Source organism: Harmonia axyridis, chromosome 4 (assembly GCF_914767665.1).
Source record: "Harmonia axyridis chromosome 4, icHarAxyr1.1, whole genome shotgun sequence".
In the NCBI taxonomy this organism is placed as follows: Eukaryota; Metazoa; Arthropoda; class Insecta; order Coleoptera; family Coccinellidae; genus Harmonia; species Harmonia axyridis.
The window spans coordinates 30,251,757-30,271,210 of NC_059504.1; the positions used below are offsets into that span (position 1 = coordinate 30,251,757).

General features: G+C 37.1%; 1 protein-coding gene across 1 annotated transcript; it reads left to right on the plus strand.

Moving 5' to 3' along the window:
- The first annotated feature begins 5,307 nt into the window (after positions 1-5,307).
- LOC123678662 lies at positions 5,308-17,254 on the plus strand. Its single transcript, XM_045615798.1, has 5 exons — positions 5,308-5,824; positions 5,987-6,386; positions 13,458-13,674; positions 15,932-16,717; positions 17,018-17,254. Exons 1-5 carry the CDS (start codon positions 5,308-5,310, stop codon positions 17,252-17,254), a joined length of 2,157 nt encoding a protein of 718 aa, XP_045471754.1.
- The last annotated feature ends 2,200 nt before the right edge of the window (positions 17,255-19,454 follow it).

A 19,454-nucleotide genomic window follows, 5' to 3' on the forward strand; every position in this document is an offset into this window, starting at 1 on the left:
AAATTACTTAACCGAATGCAATTAAAAAAATCTATTTCACTTGTATATCCAACAATTCCACAAGATAATAAATATATTTCCCTTTCATACATTGGATATAAATCTGAAAAAATAGCAAGATACCTAAAGAAAAATAATAATTATCATATTTCATTTAAAACTAGAAACTCATTAGGAAATTTAATAAAAAACAATAAAGATAAAGTCGCTAAAGATAGAAAGTCTGGAGTCTATAAGTTGAATTGTGGTACTTGCCCATATGTATACATTGGTCAAACAGGAAGATCATTTAGGACTAGGATAGGAGAACATCAGAAAGCATACGTTAGCGGAACTTGTAATTCAACATATGCAGAACATCTGTTAGAGACCGGGCATGATTTCGACAACAATTTCGAAATTTTGCACGTAGAAAATAAGACCCTAAAATTGAATTTCCTTGAAGCAATGGAGATAAATAGGTACCATAAAAAACAGATTCTCCTCAACGACCAAACGGACCTAAATAGATCACCCTTACTCAACCTGTTTTGAAACCCAAGAATTTCCAGGATTTTATTATATTTCACACCATATTTCTTCAACTATTTAAAGAACTGTATCCGAAATATGTAGTTAGTTACCATGCTCACCTGACGAAGTCATGTTATCATGACGAAACAATTGTTGTGAAAATAAATATATAAAGCGGAAATAAGTTATTTTACTTTTTAATCATGTTTAGGTTTGATTCGGTGAACATGTTCAATTTCGTTTTGGTTTATATCGATGTCAATGTATTCTGCAAGTTTCTTTACAACTTCGATTAAATTCTCATTGGACTTTTCCGGAATTCCCTGAATTTCTATATTCCTCGAACGAGCAGATTGCTCCAATTCACTCAGTCAGGAGTCCAAGGAAGGGACGTTGGCCTTAATATCTGCGTTTTGTCTGAGAATTCTATCTGTTGCCCGCATTCATTCATTAATCCGGTTCAGTTTGTCCTCAAAATCAGAGATTTTGTCTGAACAAAAATTGACAGAGCTCGAGAAAAGCGATTGCTGTTCTTTAATTGCTTTGAGTTCTAAATGTATATCGTCCAGTGCAGCGATCAAATCTCCACGACCAGCATTTTCCCTCGCCGCCGCGGAAGATCGCGTAGTCGGCGGCGAGGGACAAGCGAGCCGCGAGTGTTGGCGTCAACACCGCGACAATCCGAGCACCTCCACGAGATCCCGTCCATTCGAAGAGCGTCCAGCTGCTTATTAGTCCAGCGCACTGTCCGTGGAAAAAATGGTCACATGAGGCGGACATTGTATACCTGGTTTCTTTTTATTAACAGTTTCATTACAAATCGCACAATTTTCACTCATTATTAGTAACTGATTGGGTTCCCGATAAACACACGCCAAAAATTTCAGTTACGTATTTATCTGTCTGTTTACTGGTACAAAAATTAAAATTTTTTCTCCACTTTTCACGGAATAACTCGGATAATTCGACGAGAGCTCTGTAAACAAGACCATACGTATGTTATTTCTCATATCAACATTGTCTTCAGACGAAATGTCCTAATTGTCTGAGTCGGATCATCGCGCCACAAAATTAATTGTATTATTCGTTGCTCGGGCTCAACGAGGATCTGACGGTACATTTTTTCCACATCAGCTGACACTACAAACCTGTGTTGTCTATACCTCAATAAAATCGAGAACAAGTCGTCTTGTACCACTGGTCCGATATATTGTATATCGTTAAACGATATACCTGTAGAGGTTTTTGCAGAAGCATCAAAAACAACTCGTAGTGTTGTTGTTTCACTAGTTTCAATACTGCATGATGTGGAAGGTAGCAACCAAATATAGGTTTAGGAATTTCAGTCATGTGTCCCAATTGTTCATATTCTCTAATAAATTTACGATACTCGTCTTCGAGAACAAGTTTGAGCTTAAATATTTCTTCCAATTGTATTCACCTTTTTTCGGCAATTATATTTGAGTCACCTAGAACTGATGAGCTCTCCTTTCGTGATATTCGAACACAAAATCTACCATCATATTCACGATGACTAGTATGACTGAATAGGTTCTCGCAGTAGTTGTTTTTGTAATTTTTATTATCTGTAGGATTTTCCTCCAGTTCCCAAAATCTTGCTAATTGTTTAATTATATCCTATGAGAAGTGGCAATATATTTTCGTATTTTTGTTTCTGTCGTGAGTATTCCCCCCATGGGGCCAGCAACTATCCAACCCAGGTAGGTTTCCCGTAATATAGGACCTTGATGTCCCAGGTTTAGCCTATTTAGCTTAAGCAGATCCCAAAAGATATCAGCACCCAACAGCCAATCTATTTGAGAAGGCTGATAAAACCCTGGATCGGCTAGTTGCAAAGAGCTGGGAACTCCCAGATTCTCAATACGCAATGTACAATGAGGTACATCATCAGTAATTTCAGGTAGAATGAAGCAATTTATGTTCATATTCTCATACTCTCGGGGGATTAGTCGACCCCAGCCATGTCAAGGTCTGTGCTGGCATGGTTCACTGCAGCCTCCTCGGGGCGAGAGTTGGACAGTGATCGACTTACACTGACCAATGCGGTGCGACTCCCCATACCCGGCTGTAGTGTCGTGGCTTGGGGTATTGCACGGGGTAAACGATGCCAGGTATGCAAGGGATCAGCACCTTCATGCCTGATATACCGACATGTGGAATCTGATGTCTGTGGTCATGTCTCGCGAGCAGAGGACACATGCCGGGGGATTTGGCTTAACCGCCTGAATCGAGTGTAAATAATAATAATAATAATAATAACATTTATTGATCTCTTAAGACATTATAAAATGTATGAGTTAAGTCACATCATAGAGAAAGAAGAAAAGAAAAATAAACAAATAAATTACAATTCAGTATAATATATAGCAACAATAATAATAGAACAAATGCCTAACAATTCAGAGGAGAATCATGGAAATATTCGTTTATGCTATAAAAACATTTTCCAAGCAATAAAGACTTTATTCTCTTTTTGAAACTTGTACGATCTAAAAATTTGATTGATTCAGGCATTTATTGAACAATTTTAATCCTTTATAAGTAGGTGAATTTTCGAATTTGGATGTTCTGTGCTTAGGCAGAAAGAGTATAGCAGTGTTTCTAGTAGCATAGCTGTGACAACTAGAAAGTTTTCGAAAGATGCATAATGATCCCTGATATGTACAAGAGACTTATAAATATAGACACATGGAACGGTCAAGATGCCACTTTTAATGAAAAATGGTTTACAGGAGGAACGTGGATCCATGTCAAAAATCAGCCGAAGGACCCTCTTTTGCAGTATAAATACTCTGTTCATTTATGACGATGTACCCCATAGTAAAATATTATAAGATATGTGACTGTATACCATACAATAGTATAATTTCAGTAGTGATTCGAGTGGAAAAGAGCTCCTTACGCGACTGATAGCATAATACGATTTGCTTATTTTACCACAGACATAATCAATATGTTGAAACCATTTTAAGGTGTTGTCATTGTAGATGCCCAGAAACCTAACACACTCCCCAGACTTGACTACTCCATCACAACAATCAACTGTCATACTACCTATAGTGTTATTTTTGAAGCCAAAATGTATAAACTGTGTTTTTTTCATATTTACTATTATTTTATTCTTGTGGCACCATGATACGAAATTTTCAACTGAAATTTTACAGGAACAAACGAGCTCATCATGACTTGATGCTGTTATTGATACTGATGTGTCATCAGCAAACAGAGTGATATAATCTGCTTTCAGATGACTAGGCAAATCATTTATAAATAATACAAACAAAAGAGTATGAAAGACACAATAAAAACTTTCCCCAAGACAAGGTGGAACAGCGTATGCCGAAGTCTGCGTGGCTATTGGGAGGATCTTGTCCTGAATATGCGAACTCCAGATTCCGGGCGACCTCTGGTTTAATTGGCCTTCCAGGGGCATGCGGGGCTCTGCCTCTGGTGACTGAAATTCCCTAGCTGCACGTGGGACTTCATATGGACCAAATAGAAAAAACTAAAGAAGGGCGTAGCACTAGCCCTGATGTGCTAATTGAGGAAGAACAAAGCCTCGCTCAGCATGAGGAACAGAGCGCAAGTCCTGACCCCATGGCGGAGGAAATGCTGCTGAAGAGCAGCGATGAAAAGGTCGTAGCTGGCCTCGAAAAGCTGGCGGTCAGGAGACCTAGACTCTCCGGGGCCGCCAGAAAAAAGATGAAGTTCCTCATAAAGAAAGGGATGGCTCCCGACGATGCCAGAAAAAAAGCCTCCTAACCAATTGGTCCAAGGCAGACAAACGGCCGAGGGACCAAGAGAACCAGGTCGGAGGACAGCACACCTAAAGGCAAGGAGCCTAAGAGTGCCAAATGTGAGGCTTCAAAAGTCGCACGGTCCTCAGGAGTTGCCGAGGCTCAGGCCTCGGGTGCTCCCAAAGTTCAATCCTCGGGAGCTTCCAGGGTTCAGCCCTCGGAAACTCCCAAGGTTCCTGCATCAGGTGGGCCCACCTACAGCCAGGTTAACGCTGGTCTGAAGGTGGGGATAATAGATAAAAAGTTTCCAGAGGTGATTTTTGAAATGGACCCACTAAAGGCCACCAAAAAATCGCTAATGGAACAGATCATTGCGCTGGGGAACGAGGACGCCATAACGCATACGTTCCAGCAACTGCATATGAGGCCAGGCTGGCTTGGTCTGACATGCTCTGACAAAGCCACTGTGGAGTGGCTGAAAAGCATACAGCCTAAACTCAAACCCTGGGAGGGAGCTGACATGAGGATTGCCGAAGAGGCAGAACTGCCTCACCCGGAGATCCTTGTCGGATATCTCCCCGACAGTCATGATCTCTCCACCGAGGAAATTCTCAAGGTGGTAGAGAATCAGAACGCAGGGAGCAAAACCTCCAGCTGGAGACTCCTTCGAAGGGAACCATCAGGACCCATGCTCGAGATTGTCATCTCGGCTGATAGAGCATCGGTCGAGAGACTCAGAGCGAAAAATTGGCGAATAAATCGGCCAAACAAATCTTCGCCTTAAGGGACCAAAGACAACGGCCTAGGAGAAAGGAGCACTTCAGGCCTCATAACCTCTGGTCCGGCGCCGAAAAGGCCCAAAAAGGAGGTAAAGGAGAAGGTGGTGAAGCCTCCAGGCAATGAAGAGGCCACAAAACCGACCACCAGCTCTGGGGGAGGGCTGATCCGCTAAGGCGTGATAAGGAGGGGTCCGACGGAGTAAAACCTGCGGTTCCTTCCGAAGAGCCTAGCGGACATCCAACTTCATAAGGGGCAGATGTCTGACATGCAGATAAACCTTCAGCACTCGAAGGCAGCCTCTAGTGCCTTATGCTGGAGAACATCTAGAAGGCATGTTGATATAGGGCTGATACAAGTGCCCTGGATCAATGGAGGCCAAGTAAGAAGCCTACCAAACAAAGTATGTCAGACGATATATTGTGATAAGTCAGTAACTCCAAGAGCCCTAATAATACTCAGAAGGGGACTAACCTGTCTTCCACTTACAGAGTTCCTGACAAGGGATCTTGCTGCGGCATTGGTTGAGGTGCGAACTGAGAGCATCAAGAGGCAGCTGGTTATCACCTCAGGATATTTTCCAGGAAACGCCATCAGCCCACTACCGGAGGAAGTACAACGCCTCATCGAATGGTGCTGCATGGAGAAGAAACAACTGATTCTGGGCTGCGATGCGAACGCACACCACAAAGTTTGGGGCATCACTGATATAAATCATAGAGGTGAAGATTTGCTTGATTTTTCATTTTCTACTAACATAGAGATAGTGAATGTGGGTAATAATCCAACCTTCGTTAATGCGATCAGAAGGGTAGTAATTGACCTTACACTGGCGACGCCTTTTATTGCGGGGATGGTCAAGAACTGGAGGATCTCAGAAGAACCATCCATGTCAGACCATATGGAAATATAATTCAACGTTGAAGCAACTGCTTCAGCTGATGTTGAGTGCAGGACACCCAGGAAGACAGACTGGGAACTTTACATAGCCCTCCTAAGTTCTGATCTGAAGGGCCTGAAATACAACATCAGTTCCAATGAGGATCTGGAGATCGCCTCTGCTCACTTCACATCATGTCTGAAGGGGGCATTTGAAAACAGTTGTCCATTCAGGAAGAAAACGATCTCCAGAGACGTCCCCTGGTGGAACAATCATCTTGAAAACCTCAAGAAAACTGCTTGGAAAGCCTTCAATAAGGCTAAGCGAGAAGGCAGCTGGAATGCCTACAGACTGGCCCTGATCAACTACAACAAAGAGGTCAGGAAATCCAAAAAAAAGTCTTGGAGAAGCTTCTGCGAGGGAATAGATAAAATACCCCAGCAGCTAGACTTCAAAAAGTACTATCTAAGGATCACTCCAACCCAATTGGCCAAATAAAGAAGCCATGTGGGGTATTTACGAACGATCCTCAAGAGAGCCTAAGAGCTCTATTTGTTTCGTTATGAGTGGACTGTATTTTTTGAGAAGCTGGTTCCATCTTTAATGCAATAATGTGGGCATTGACGAAATTGTGGTTGGTATTAAAGTGATTAATAAATATCAAATCAAAGTACACACACACGATATCTCGACTTACCCTGGTAGCTAAGGGAGATAAATGAATGTAATTTGGAGAACCAAAGGAATCCGGGACGGCTGTATCCTCCCTTATTGATGCTCCCTATCCTTTTTTGAAGCACTCTCGGTTCTTCTAGTATGTATACTAGCAGTTGGTAATCTTCGATTTTCATAAATTTCTTAACAAATCTAAATCACAGCAGGTAGCGTATTTTTCGTAAAATTATATGTACGTATCGGCGCGTAGTAATAAGATTGACTGCCGCCTTATCTCCATCAGTTCCGTCCCATCTGGTTGCAAGGATTTTTTGTGTATCGGAATCGATAGTGAAGAAGGATAGAGTAATTCCAAGATTATCTTGCATGTACAAATTAAATGAAAGAACCACCAATTTCGCAAAGAAACACTTCCTTCTATTGAGTGACAGAAAAAATCAATGGTAACTTTGAAAATTATAGTGAATCGTACAGAATGGTCAGTAACTGGTAAAAATTGACGAAAAATCTAAGTCTTATTTGTAAGACGAAACATACCCGACGCGGTGGAAATGAACAATTTCCTGAACAAAAAGTATTTACAATTTTTTTTTTTTATTATTATTTTTTTTTATAGTATTTGGTGAGGTAATGGACAAAGTTTTACTAATGGTTTTTTCAATAGACCACTCGCAGTTTTTACAAGAGTCACTCGAGCAACACCATTCCTTCCAGGATATAATTCAATGATTCGACCCAATGGCCATTTCAATGGAGACGAGAGTTCATTTTGTATCAAAACTATGGAACCTTCTTTAGGGTTCACATTTTGTGTAGTCCATTTAGATTTTTGATGGAGAGTATGTAAATATTCTCGACTCCACCTATTCCAGAAATCGCGATGTAATCTCAATATTAATTGCCATCTAGTTAAGCAATCGACATTAACACCAGTGTAATCTGGATCAGGCATTGCGACTAAAGGTTCTAATGTTAAAAATGCCCTGGTGTGAGGGCCGTTATGTAATTAGGATCGCTACTTATAGGACAAAGCGGGCATGAATTCAAAATTGCCTCTATTCTGATGATCAATGTATTCAATTCTTCGTAAGTGAGAATTTGATCTCCAATTATTCGTACCAAGTGAGATTTCGCACTTTTGATATTAGCCTCCCAAATACCACCCATATGGGGCGCAGAGGGCGGATTAAAATGCCAGGAGATATTTTCTTTCGTGGACGCGTACTTCATGATCTGTTTTAAGTATTTGGAACTTGCAACAAAATTTGTATCGCAATCGGAGTATATATTTGAACATCGACCTCTACAAGAAATAAACCGGCGCAAACCCATCAAAAAACATTCCGCTGTAAGGTCTGATAGTAACTAGGTGTACGGCTTTAGTAGCACAACAAATAAATAAGGCAAGATATGACTTGGTAGTTTTAGCCCCGCGTAGTCGAGGAGTTTTAATCGTCAATGGACCTGCCAGATCAACGCCAGAATTTCCGAAGGGTTTTATTCCGGCAACTCGGAATTTGGGTAAATTTCCCATCGTGGGTTCAAACGGTTTGGGATTTGTTTTGAAACATTTGTAGCATTTCGAAATTACTGAACGTATCATTCTTTTGGCAGAGTATATCCAGAACATTTGAATCAAATGAAACAATGTAGCATTCACACTAGCATGTAGGAAATTAGTATGAATGTACGAAATGAGTAAGTCAGTAAAAATATGTTTGCTAGGTAACAATATAGGATGTTTACCATCGTAATGCAAATTTGAATGAGACAGGCGTCCTCCAACACGTATAATTCCATTTTATCAATGAAAGGGCTAAGTTTTCTTAAAACTTTTGGAATTTTCCTCGATGAGGATAATAACTTTATTTCATTTTTGAATTCCGTTAGTTGAACTCGCTTACTAATTATTAACAAAGCATTATGAATCTCAGAAGAAGTGATGGATACATTACTGAAAATTCTACTAGTTTTCGATTTTAGATTATCTAGAAATCGAACTGCATAACAAATTATTCTTAGAATTTTACTCAGAGACGAAAATTTGGAAAGCAGTGAAGTTATGAAGTCATTTTCAGGTATAGAAGCAATTAAACAGGATGGAGCATTCGTTTTTAAATCTTCAGAAATGTCATCCCTATCAAATTTATTTTCATTTTCCGAGCAGGAAGTATCTATTTCACTAAGTGAAGATGTTGGACCATCAAACCAGGGCGATATTCCACGAGTACCGATATCCGCCGGATTATTTTCAGACGGAATATAAAACCATCGTTCAGGTGGAATGATATCCTGAATATAAGAAGTGCGGTTAGATACAAAAGACTTCCATTTGTGTGGTGAAGATTTGATCCAGTTTAACGCAACAGTAGAATCAGAAAACGCAAATGTATTAGAAATTTTAACATGGTTTTTAATTGAGGATCTCACAAAATGAATTAATTTAGTAAGCTGAACAGCAGCGCAGAGCTCCAAACAAGGTATAGGAAGACTTTTCAGGGGCGCAACTTTCGATTTGGCACACGCGAAAAAAGTTTCAAAATGAGTTTCATAGTGTATACTACTGCGTCATAATCCAATTCAGATGAATCACAATATCCCAATATATATATATATCGCATTTATGAGTCAAAATGGATTCGTAATAACGCGGAATTTTTAATGTTGAGAGAAAACCGATCTCCTGTCTGAACTAAGAGAATATAGTAGAAATTTCGTCTCCGGGTGCACTATCCCAAGATTTTCCTTGACACCAAAGAGACTGAATTAGTACCTTTAAGCGTATTGTACAGGGAGTTAAATATCCCAAAGGATCAAAAATACGAACTACACATGAAAGAATACTTCTCTTCGTGCATGAAGTTGGAATATCTAGCGTAGAAAATGAAAAGCAATCGGACAAGGGGCTCCAATTCAAACCTAAAATTTTACGAAAATTATCTTTAGAATCCAATTGCAAGGGTCGTACAGTATCCAAAACATGTGCGGGCGGAATATTTTTCAGGAGGTCATTATTATTACTCTGCCACTTTCTTAGTTCAAATCCCCCTTTTTCCACCAACGCGATAAGTTGTTCAATTTTTAAACACGCTCCTTCTAAGGTATCATCCCCACTAGAAACATCGTCAACGTAGGTATCGTTCAGTATTATTTCTCTAGCTAGACTGAATTCGGGAAAACCTTTAGTCAGCTGTTGTAGCGTACGTATTGCCAAAAAAGGACTACAATTCAATCCAAACGGAAGTATCTTCAATCCCGCAATGGTTCATTAGGCAAAAATCTCCAGAAAAGTCGAAGATAATTCCTGTGTTCGGCCGAAATTTCAATCATCCTGTACATTTGACGGATATCCGCACAGAAAACATACTTGTACAAACGAAAACGAAGTATAATTGAAATTAGATTATTTTGTAATTTTGGTCCAGTAAATAAAGCGTCGTTTACTGACAACTTTTCTGAATAGCGGCTACTTCCATCAAAGACAATCCTGACAGGAGTAGAACAAGAGTCTTTTCGTAAGACATAAGAATGAGGCAAATAGAATACACTAGTATTAGTTATAAGTTCTGATTCTGGAATGCCTTCCAAGTGTTTACTTTCCAAATACTCTTGAATAAGAGAAGAATACACTGAATAAAGATTCGCATCTTTAATAATTTTGGATTCCAAGGAAAAGAAACGTTTTAATGCTAAAGATCTGGAATCACCAAAGTCTGGTCAAGTAATCTTGAACGGTAATGAAACTGTATAACGTCCTGCCGATTTTCTGACTGTAGTATGTGCGTAATATTCTTCGCAAAATGCATCTTCAGGAGATTCACATGAAACAGAAAGCACTTCTTCAATCTCCCAAAATCGTCGCAAATTATAGGATAGATTTGAGTCTTCTTCATTAGAAGAGAAAATTAAGAAGGAATGAACATTTTTGGATCTCGGCATATTTATTTTTCCCATAATTATCCAACCTAATATTGTATTGACGGCGACCGGTTCACCAGGAGAAGTTACGATTCGATCGTTTTGTAGTATGTATGGGAAAATATCTGCACCGAGCAATAAGTCGACTGTACCTGATTCGAAATATTCTGGGTCAGCAAGTAGTAAGTTCGAAAACTGTTTTCTAGTGTCAGGCGGTAATGAAACTGTAGGCATGGTGTGACAAATTTTATCGACGATCATTTTTATGAATTGTTCCGTGTTATGTATGGAAGTAACTTGACATTCAACCGCTAAGTTATCTCTTGTACTCATACGATCCAGACCTTGGACGTTTATCGAAGCGTTGAAAGGTTTCAAATTGAGTTTTTTATTGAGTGCTTTCGAAATGAAAGTTACTTGAGATCCAGAATCTACAATACCCCGTACTACATGAATATTTCCAAAACCATCTTGTATTTTGATTTTAACAGTAGAGAGTAAAACTTGTGGTATGGACGCTTCAGGTTGCGAAATGCAATTACTGAATTACTGTACTTCATGTGAATAATCGGTAGATGTGGAAGGTACGCTTTGTATAGCAGACGAAGTAGATGGCTTCTGAGAAAAATGAAGCAAAGAAAGGTGAGATTTGTTGCAAGTACGACATTTTTTAGTAGAAGTACAGTTAGAGGTTGTATGAGAATCAGCTAGGCAATTAATACATGCTTTTAAATTTTTTATAATTTCATATCGTTTATTAGGATCTTTTGATAAGAAATCAGGACATTCAAAAACGACATGATCGCTTTTTCAATGTATGCAATGTAATCTATCTCGGGTTTCATTTGTTGTAGAAGATTTAATATTGGCACTTGATAAAAATGACGTTTTATGAAAAGAAACTTTGGGTTTATGTTCATGAGATGGACGTTTTTTTGTCTTCGAATTCAACGAAATAGATTCAACTACTACACAATGTTTGAGTAGTATGTCACATACTGTATTATATAACGGTAGTTCCGAAGAGGCGTACTCTCCCTCAAAGACTTTCAACGTATATGAATCTAATCGATCAATCAACATTTGCACAAGTATAAAATCCCATTTTTCTACCGGAAATCCCAACAACTTTAAGGCTGATAAATTATCATGAAATACGTCAAGCAGAGTTCTTAAAGATTTATCATTAGCAATAGGACGAAAATTATCAATTTCCTTCCAATAGGCAGTAGCCAGTAGTCGTTTATTTTGATATCTCGATATTAATGAATCATAAGCGATAATGTAGTTCTCATCTAGCTACGGCAAATTTTTAACGAGATTTAAGGGCTGATCTTTCAAAACAGACGTAAGATAATTGAATTTCTCAACATTAGATAAGCTGTGATTTTCATGTACCAAAGAATTGAAATTTGAAATGAAACTAGGAAATTTTTCAATGTCCCCTTCGAAAGTAAGTAAATTTATTTTTGGTAATTTAACATTTGAAGATTTATCCGTACTTTTCATTGACCGATTATACAGTTCTTCTTCAGGTAATTCGAATAATTCGTAGTACATAGTTTCTATAAATTGACATTTCTCTTAAAAATCTCTATAAATGGCCATTTCAGCAGCCAACGCCAATTCAGGCCCTTCCTGTACGGATATAATAGAAAGTAGGCCAACATGATGTTTTTCAAATGCATTTTTCCATTTTTCTATACCTCGATATTTTATTTTAAATGCCGAATATAATGATGGTTCGTCCTTGACGTATTCAGCTTGATGGTGCAGTGAATTGACACTCGAAATGACTGTTTCGCGAAAAGCTCGTGAACTTTTTCATCATCTGCGGGCATCGTGTCTCTCGTAAAATATCAAAACTGAGCGAATTTTATAAATTTCTTTAACTTACTTCAATTCGACCTTAACCAATTGTGAAAATTGAATTATATTTGAATATGTAATCAAACTCAAATTCAACTTTCTTGAACGTAATAATATATACCAATTCTGCACAATTCAATATCTTAATGCTATGAAATAATGAATGTAAATAAACCAAAGTGAATTCAGGTTAGAACGTAACAAGAAACTGAATTTAGAATTAGAAATAAGTTGACAGATGGTCAACGGAATTGATTGAACTCGAGAATATGGTTCTCAAGTACGTAATAAATGAATGAAATCGGTGGAGGAAATAATTCGTTTAAAACCCCCAGTATTACACCAAAAAAGAAACCTATATCCGGCTCCCTAAGGACCAATAAATGTTTCGTTATGAGTGGACTGTATTTTTTGAGAAGCTGGTTCCGTCTTTAATGCAATAATGTGGGCATTGCCGAAATTGTGGTTGGTATTAAAATGATTGATAAATATCAAATCAAAGTACACACACAAGATATCTCGACTAACCCTGGTAGCTAAGGGAGATAAATGAATGTAATTTGGAAAACCAAAGGAATCCGGGACAACTGTATCCTCCCTTATTGATGCTCCCTATCCTTTTTTGAAGCACTCTCGGTTCTTCTAGTATGTATACTAGCAGTTGGTAATCTTCGATTTTCATAAATTTCTTAACAAATCTAAATCACAGCAGGTAGCGTATTCTTCGTAAAATTATATGTACGTATCGGCGCGTAGTAATAAGATTGACTGCCGCCTTATCTCCATCAGTTCCGTCCCATCTGGTTGCAAGGATTTTTTGTGGATCGGAATCGATGGTGAAGGACAGAGTAATTCCAAGATTATCTTGCAAGTACAAATGAAATGAAAGAACCACCAATTTCGCAAAGAAACACTTCCTCCTATTGAGTAAGAGAGAAAATCAATGGTAACTTTGAAAATTGATAGTGAATCGTACGGAATGGTCAGTAACTGGTAAAAATTGACGGAAAATCTAAGTCTTATTTGTAAGACGAAACACTATTAGAGACTCACTTTCCTGGCTCCAGGCAGATTACCAGTGAAGATGGGACCTCCGCTGGGGAAGTATACAACCCCACCAGGTGGGATTCTCAGAAAGCTGGTAGACTATTCACACCAGAAAGAATTGAATGGGCGATAAAGAGCTTTCAGCCCTTCAAGTCAGCAGGCATGGATGGTATTTTTCCAGCCATGCTTCAAAAAGGTGTTGAAGTCCTTATAGCCCCGATAACTGAGCTCTTTAAGGTTGTAGACTATTTTGCGCTGAAACTGCAATTCCGCTAGATGGAGCTTCCCGAAAATTTTAGGTAGATTTGTACCTGACACACCCATTCTACTTCAAGAATCGCCTGTTTGGTATTTATTGCCCCTAATAAAATCTCAACTCCCGATGATGCCCAGCAAAGAGTAAATTTGTGTTTTTGTAAACTTTAGAAATTCAGTTCAGTTTAGATACAGTGACGTATCATAGGGGGGGATAAGGGGGATATATACCCCCCAGGAGGTATATCCATTATATGTAACAACCTTGTATATCACAATCTTATTATGAGTAAGCAAAATTCTTTGAAAAACTTCTTCAAAAGAAGGAAAATTTGTTATATTTGTTTAGTTATATATCACTAAATAAGATAATTACTGTAAATATTGTGAACACAGAAATGACAATGAACCACTGTCATGGACGTATATCGAATACGGATAATAGAAAAAAATATATGATCATCTCTGAGTGTATGATTTCACAGAGAAAATCAGAAATAGTGCATATTGAGATTTCTAGAATGAAAAATTCGAGAAGTTTATAAGTTCTCATTTTATGCGCCTTTGGAGACCACAACAGTGGGTATAGGAATATAAGACATGTGATTTATTAGGTTATTGTTGTCGGTTTGTTTATCTAGATGAGCATTTGGAAAAACTACAGCACTATGGCGTAAGAGGAAAGGCACTGGAAATTTTCGCGTCGTATTTGTCAGACAGGTATCAGGCCGTGAGGTGGAATGGGAAGGTATCGTCTGTGCTGAGAGTGGAGGTAGGTGTTCCTCAAGGATCAATTATGGGTCCGATTTTATTCATTTTGTTTTTAAATGATGTTTTCGACCATGTAACGTCAGATAAAACGTGTAGTTTCGCCGACGATACCTCATTTTTTAACAAGTCGAACTCTAGGAAAAACTTATATGACAAAACAAAAACCACAGAAAGGGAAGCGCTGAGCTGGTTTTCTTCTAATGGCCTGCAGATGAATCCGTCAAAAACACAGAAGATCATGTTTAGCAATAAACTTAGTAACACCTCATCTATTAAGTATCTGGGTTTGGAGTTTCAGTCGGACTTGAGCTGGAGAAGCCATATAACTAATCTCTGTAGTAAATTATCAACATCAATATTTATGATCAGAAGAACAAGACAAATTTCCCACTCGGGGGTTGCTAAAGTGGTCTATTATTCATCCTTCCATGGACTAGCTGTGTATGGCATAATCATATGGGGTCATAGTTCAGAAGCTGAGAGAATTCTCATTCAGCAAAAGAAAGCTGTTCGAGCCATATTCGGGATGAAGAGCACTGAAAGCTGTAGGGATGTTTTTAAGAGGGAAAGAATACTTACGATAACATCAATGTTCATACTTACCTGTGTTAACTTTGTTCACAACAAACAGGACAAATTTATCAGAAATTCTGACTATCATGGATATAACACTCGTGAAAAGGACAACTTCTCTATTCCTTATGCCAGGATAAAGAAAATCCAACAAGGTTCCAATCATACATGCCTCAAACTATATAATAGGCTTCCAAACCATTTCAAACAGCTTGGTGCATCGGTATTTAATAGGAGAGTGAAGGAGTTACTTTTAGAAAATACTATATACAAATTGAGCGAATTTTTAAGTTAACTGTGACATCGTACCCAATTTTTGTGTCATTTAATTTTGAATATGTGTATGACTATTTATTATTATATTTTATGATGTTTTCACATTCATTTGACAAGCCATGTATTTTTTGATGGTAATAATTTGTTCATGAATTTTTATATTTACTGTATCATGTACAAATAAAATGCTAAATGCTAAATGCATTTCTGATATTCTACTGAAATTCAAAATGATTATTTGACATTTGACACGTAAAAAAATGAGTGAAGGCAATAATAAAAGAGTAACAGAAAAGAAAAAAAGATTGTATTTTGTTCTGTTTATCGGAACACTTGGGGTTTTTACAGATATATTCGGCTCATCTAAGTTCAATATTTAATCATTATTTCAAATCGGATAAAAAGAGTTATTGTCAAATAAAAGTCACTTTTAATAGTTATTTGTTTTATTAGGCGGTAAAGTAGTAAATTGACTACCTTAGCTGAATGTAATGTTGTAAATTTTTTTCAATTCAATATATTATGATCGTTCCTTCATCAAAGAAGGCATCTATTAACTTAAGAAAAAATTACCGTAGGCTTTTAAATTGTTTATAAAAAATGAAATATTTCAATACAGTTGTTCGGGAGTTACAGACCGATAAGTATATTACCATCATTTTCTAAGTTATTTGAGAAGGCCATGTCTGATAGGCTGGTGAGTTTCTTAACATCCTTTAATATGCTCAGCAAAAATCAGCATGGTTATGTAAAAGGTCGATCCGTTGAAACAGCCATTTTGCAGTTCACAGAAAACATAATTAAGTCGTTTGAAAAGAATGAAATCCTGCTGGGTATATTTATAGATCTTTCCAAGGCTTTTGACAGTCTTAGTCATAAGAAGTTGTTAGAAAAGTTGGAGAGTTTTGGAATAAGAGGAAATGTGCTGAGGTGGTTCGAGTCATACTTAAGAGATAGGCAACAGAGAACAGCAGTTAAAAAAGAAGGTAAAACAATTAAATCAGATATAAAAATAAACAACACAGGTGTCCCACAAGGAAGTATTTTAGGTCCAATTCTCTTTATCATTTTTATCAACGATATAGAGCGAATATTTGATGCACAAACCATATCTTGCTTCATGACAATATTTGCTGATGATACGAATCTACTTGTGTCTGACTCGAGCTACCCCAGGTTGTTGCAAAAGATGTTTGTCCTACTTGAAAAAATTCAAGACTGGTTTGAAGAAAATGACTTGATTCTGAACGCTGAAAAGACTAAAGTGGTTCTGTTTCGAACCCCCCAACAAAGAATACAAAGACCTGATAAAATTACCATGCTCAGTCAGGACCTAAAACCTGACCAGTGTACTAAATTCTTGGGGGTATTTATCGATGAGCATCTCAATTGGACAGAACAAATAGTAAGACTAAGTAAAAAGTTGAGTTCGATTACTTACAGCTTGAAAACGTTGAGTAAATATCTAAACGAAAAATCCCTGAAAGTCTTTTACTTCGCAAATTTTGAGAGTTTGATGAAATTCGGATTGATTTTTTATGGATCCAGTTCAGAGCTGATTGAAATTTTCCGCGTTCAGAAGAGAGTCATTAGGTGTATTTTCAAGATGAATTACCGCGAATCTTGCAGAGGTATATTTAAACGTAATCGAATAATGACTGTTCACGGGCTCTACATATATGAAATACTCATCTATGTTTTTAAGAACATAGGTGTGTACAGTACTTGTAGCAGCTTTCATAGCTATCAGACCAGACAACTGAATTTGAGCTTTCCACGCCATAAACTCAGCATCACCGAAAAACATCCAACATATGCTTGTATAAAATATTATAATAATTTACCAGTGGACATAAGGAACTGTCAAACATTGAACCTATTCAAGAAAAAACTAAAGAGCTTCCTACTAGACCTAGAGCCTTATTCATTAGATGATTTTTAGGAATACTTTTTTTGACTATTGTTTCATTTTGTGTTACTGTTTCTTGAAAATGATGTAACATGTCTTTGAAATAAATACCAATTATTATTATTATTATTAATTTTATATTATTGAAATTTAATTACACAAATGGCAGATTTTTTTTGGATTAAAAGATGTCATTCATTAATGGAGAAACGGTATATGATGAAAAAAAAAAAAACTCACATCACATTGCATTACATAAATTTTTCATTTTGTGTTAACGAAAAAAAATTATTAAAAGGAAAATATTGCAATTCCTAAAACTTTTATGACATGAAATTTTCAAGCAGGTGTGTTTACAAAAATGGCTTCACGAAGCGAAAAATGTTTACTAAATTTTTTTTTAAGTTTATATTAATGAAGGAAGTACGAGAAAATTTTCTTAATTAATAATTGCCTATTTTCAGCCTTAAATTAAAACGATAAAAATTGTAGATAGAATTTCGGAAATAGGGAGTTTTTCAATAGAAATTTTTTCTTTGAGAATTTTTTTTTCGGATTTCTCAAATATTTATAATTTTCCATATTTCGGCAAAACTCCAAATATCTTTTTTTCATCTTGATTTCTTTATGACTTTTGAAATTTTTTTTATGCTACTAAACGCTCAGAATGTATTTCTCTAGACATCATTACGAATAGAATTAGCTAGCATACATATTTTTAGGAACAGTATCGTTTGTAATTCTAATATCTAATAATTGTGTCAGTTTCTTTGATTCTTCAATATGCTTATATATAGAGGTTATTTTTGTATTTTGACCATTTTCGTAACTTTGTCATGTTAATGTGATAATTTGGGAAATAAAGTAGTTATTATTATTATTATTATTATTATCCCCGACTTTTGCCTATACGCGTAGGATTTCTCCTCGCCGTCGGCTTCTCACTCCTCGCTAAGAGGAACATTCACTCATTCCCAGATATTTAAAATATCAGAAGGGTAGAGCTCGGTCGTGTCCGGTCCTTGTGGTCTCCCTGGTTCTCGTCGAACTTCTGGTCCACTTATACGTGATCCTTGGACCTGTCCTTCGCTTCCTAGGAATTTTCTCACTGTCCTTGCAGTACCTAAAAGAACAGCTTTTTGCATTATACTACATATATACTCACTGAGTCCCAGTTGCTTGATATTCCTCTTGAGATTTTTGGGCACTATTCCAGTTGTTGAGATGATAATTGGAATAGTTTTCGTTGATATCATTCCCCACTGGCTCTTCATCTGAAATTCGAGATCCCTATATTTTGAAATTTTTTCGACCTCCTTTTGTCGCAGGTTGTTGTTATTTAATTGTTGTTGTTATTTGGTATTGCTACGTCAACGAGTAATGCTGTCTTTTGATGTTTATCGACTAGTAATATATCTGGTCTATTGTGAGGGACTGTTTTATCAGTCAAAACTGTACGATCCCAGTACAGCTTATAGCGTTCGTTTTCCAGGATGGTCTCCGGTCGGTACTTGTAATATGGCATTTTTTCCGAATTAATTAGTTTTAATATGGTTGCCAATTCTTGGTGTGGTATCTTTCCTACTGCATCGTGTCTCTCTTTATATTTATTATTATTATTATTGATAATGATTTCGTTACAAGTTTTCTATCTATCCCCATTCCTCATTGCAATATTGACATGAACTAGTAATGTCCACAATTTTAGCCAATCAGAGGAACCCTACCCACGTAAATCATAAGAGTGTCATTCATCTCGAGCCATAAAATACAGTCCAAGATTCTATTGGCGTTCATACTGCAAAAAAGCGTAAACCTTTGGGAGGCGTTCCAAGAAGCATAATTCTATTTGAAAAACATCTATAACTAGAGCAAATCAAGCAATTTTCAAAAAATGTTTGCACCAATTCAAAACTCATAATATCACTGAACATTTAAGGATGAGTTACTTGAAATGAGAAGTCTCTCTAAAGCTGAATAGTCATTTAAAGAATGTGTTTAATTTCAAAGTTCAATTTTCGGAATACTATCGATTTTTTTTTTTGAAAATTAAGACGAGACCTTCAAGTTCACTATCACGTCATTGTTCACTCAAAAAATGAAATGAATCCGACCTGTATTTTGGTCTCAAAAATTCAGTTGAATAGCACTGAAATAGCAGTGGTATGAACAAGGTATTGAACACCCTTAAGGCCAGCTTTACAAGGGGCTACATCCCGAAATCATGGAGGGA

Excerpts from the sequence above, each read along its gene's own strand:
- LOC123678662 (XM_045615798.1), top strand. The coding sequence starts at position 5,308 with ATGTCTGACATGCAGATAAACCTTCAGCACTCGAAGGCAGCCTCTAGT. Across the intron at positions 5,825-5,986 it reads CATAGAGATAGTGAATGTGG|CTGATGTTGAGTGCAGGACA; the intron begins GTAATAATCCAA and ends CAACTGCTTCAG. Across the intron at positions 13,675-15,931 it reads CGATAACTGAGCTCTTTAAG|TTGTTCGGGAGTTACAGACC; the intron begins GTTGTAGACTAT and ends ATTTCAATACAG.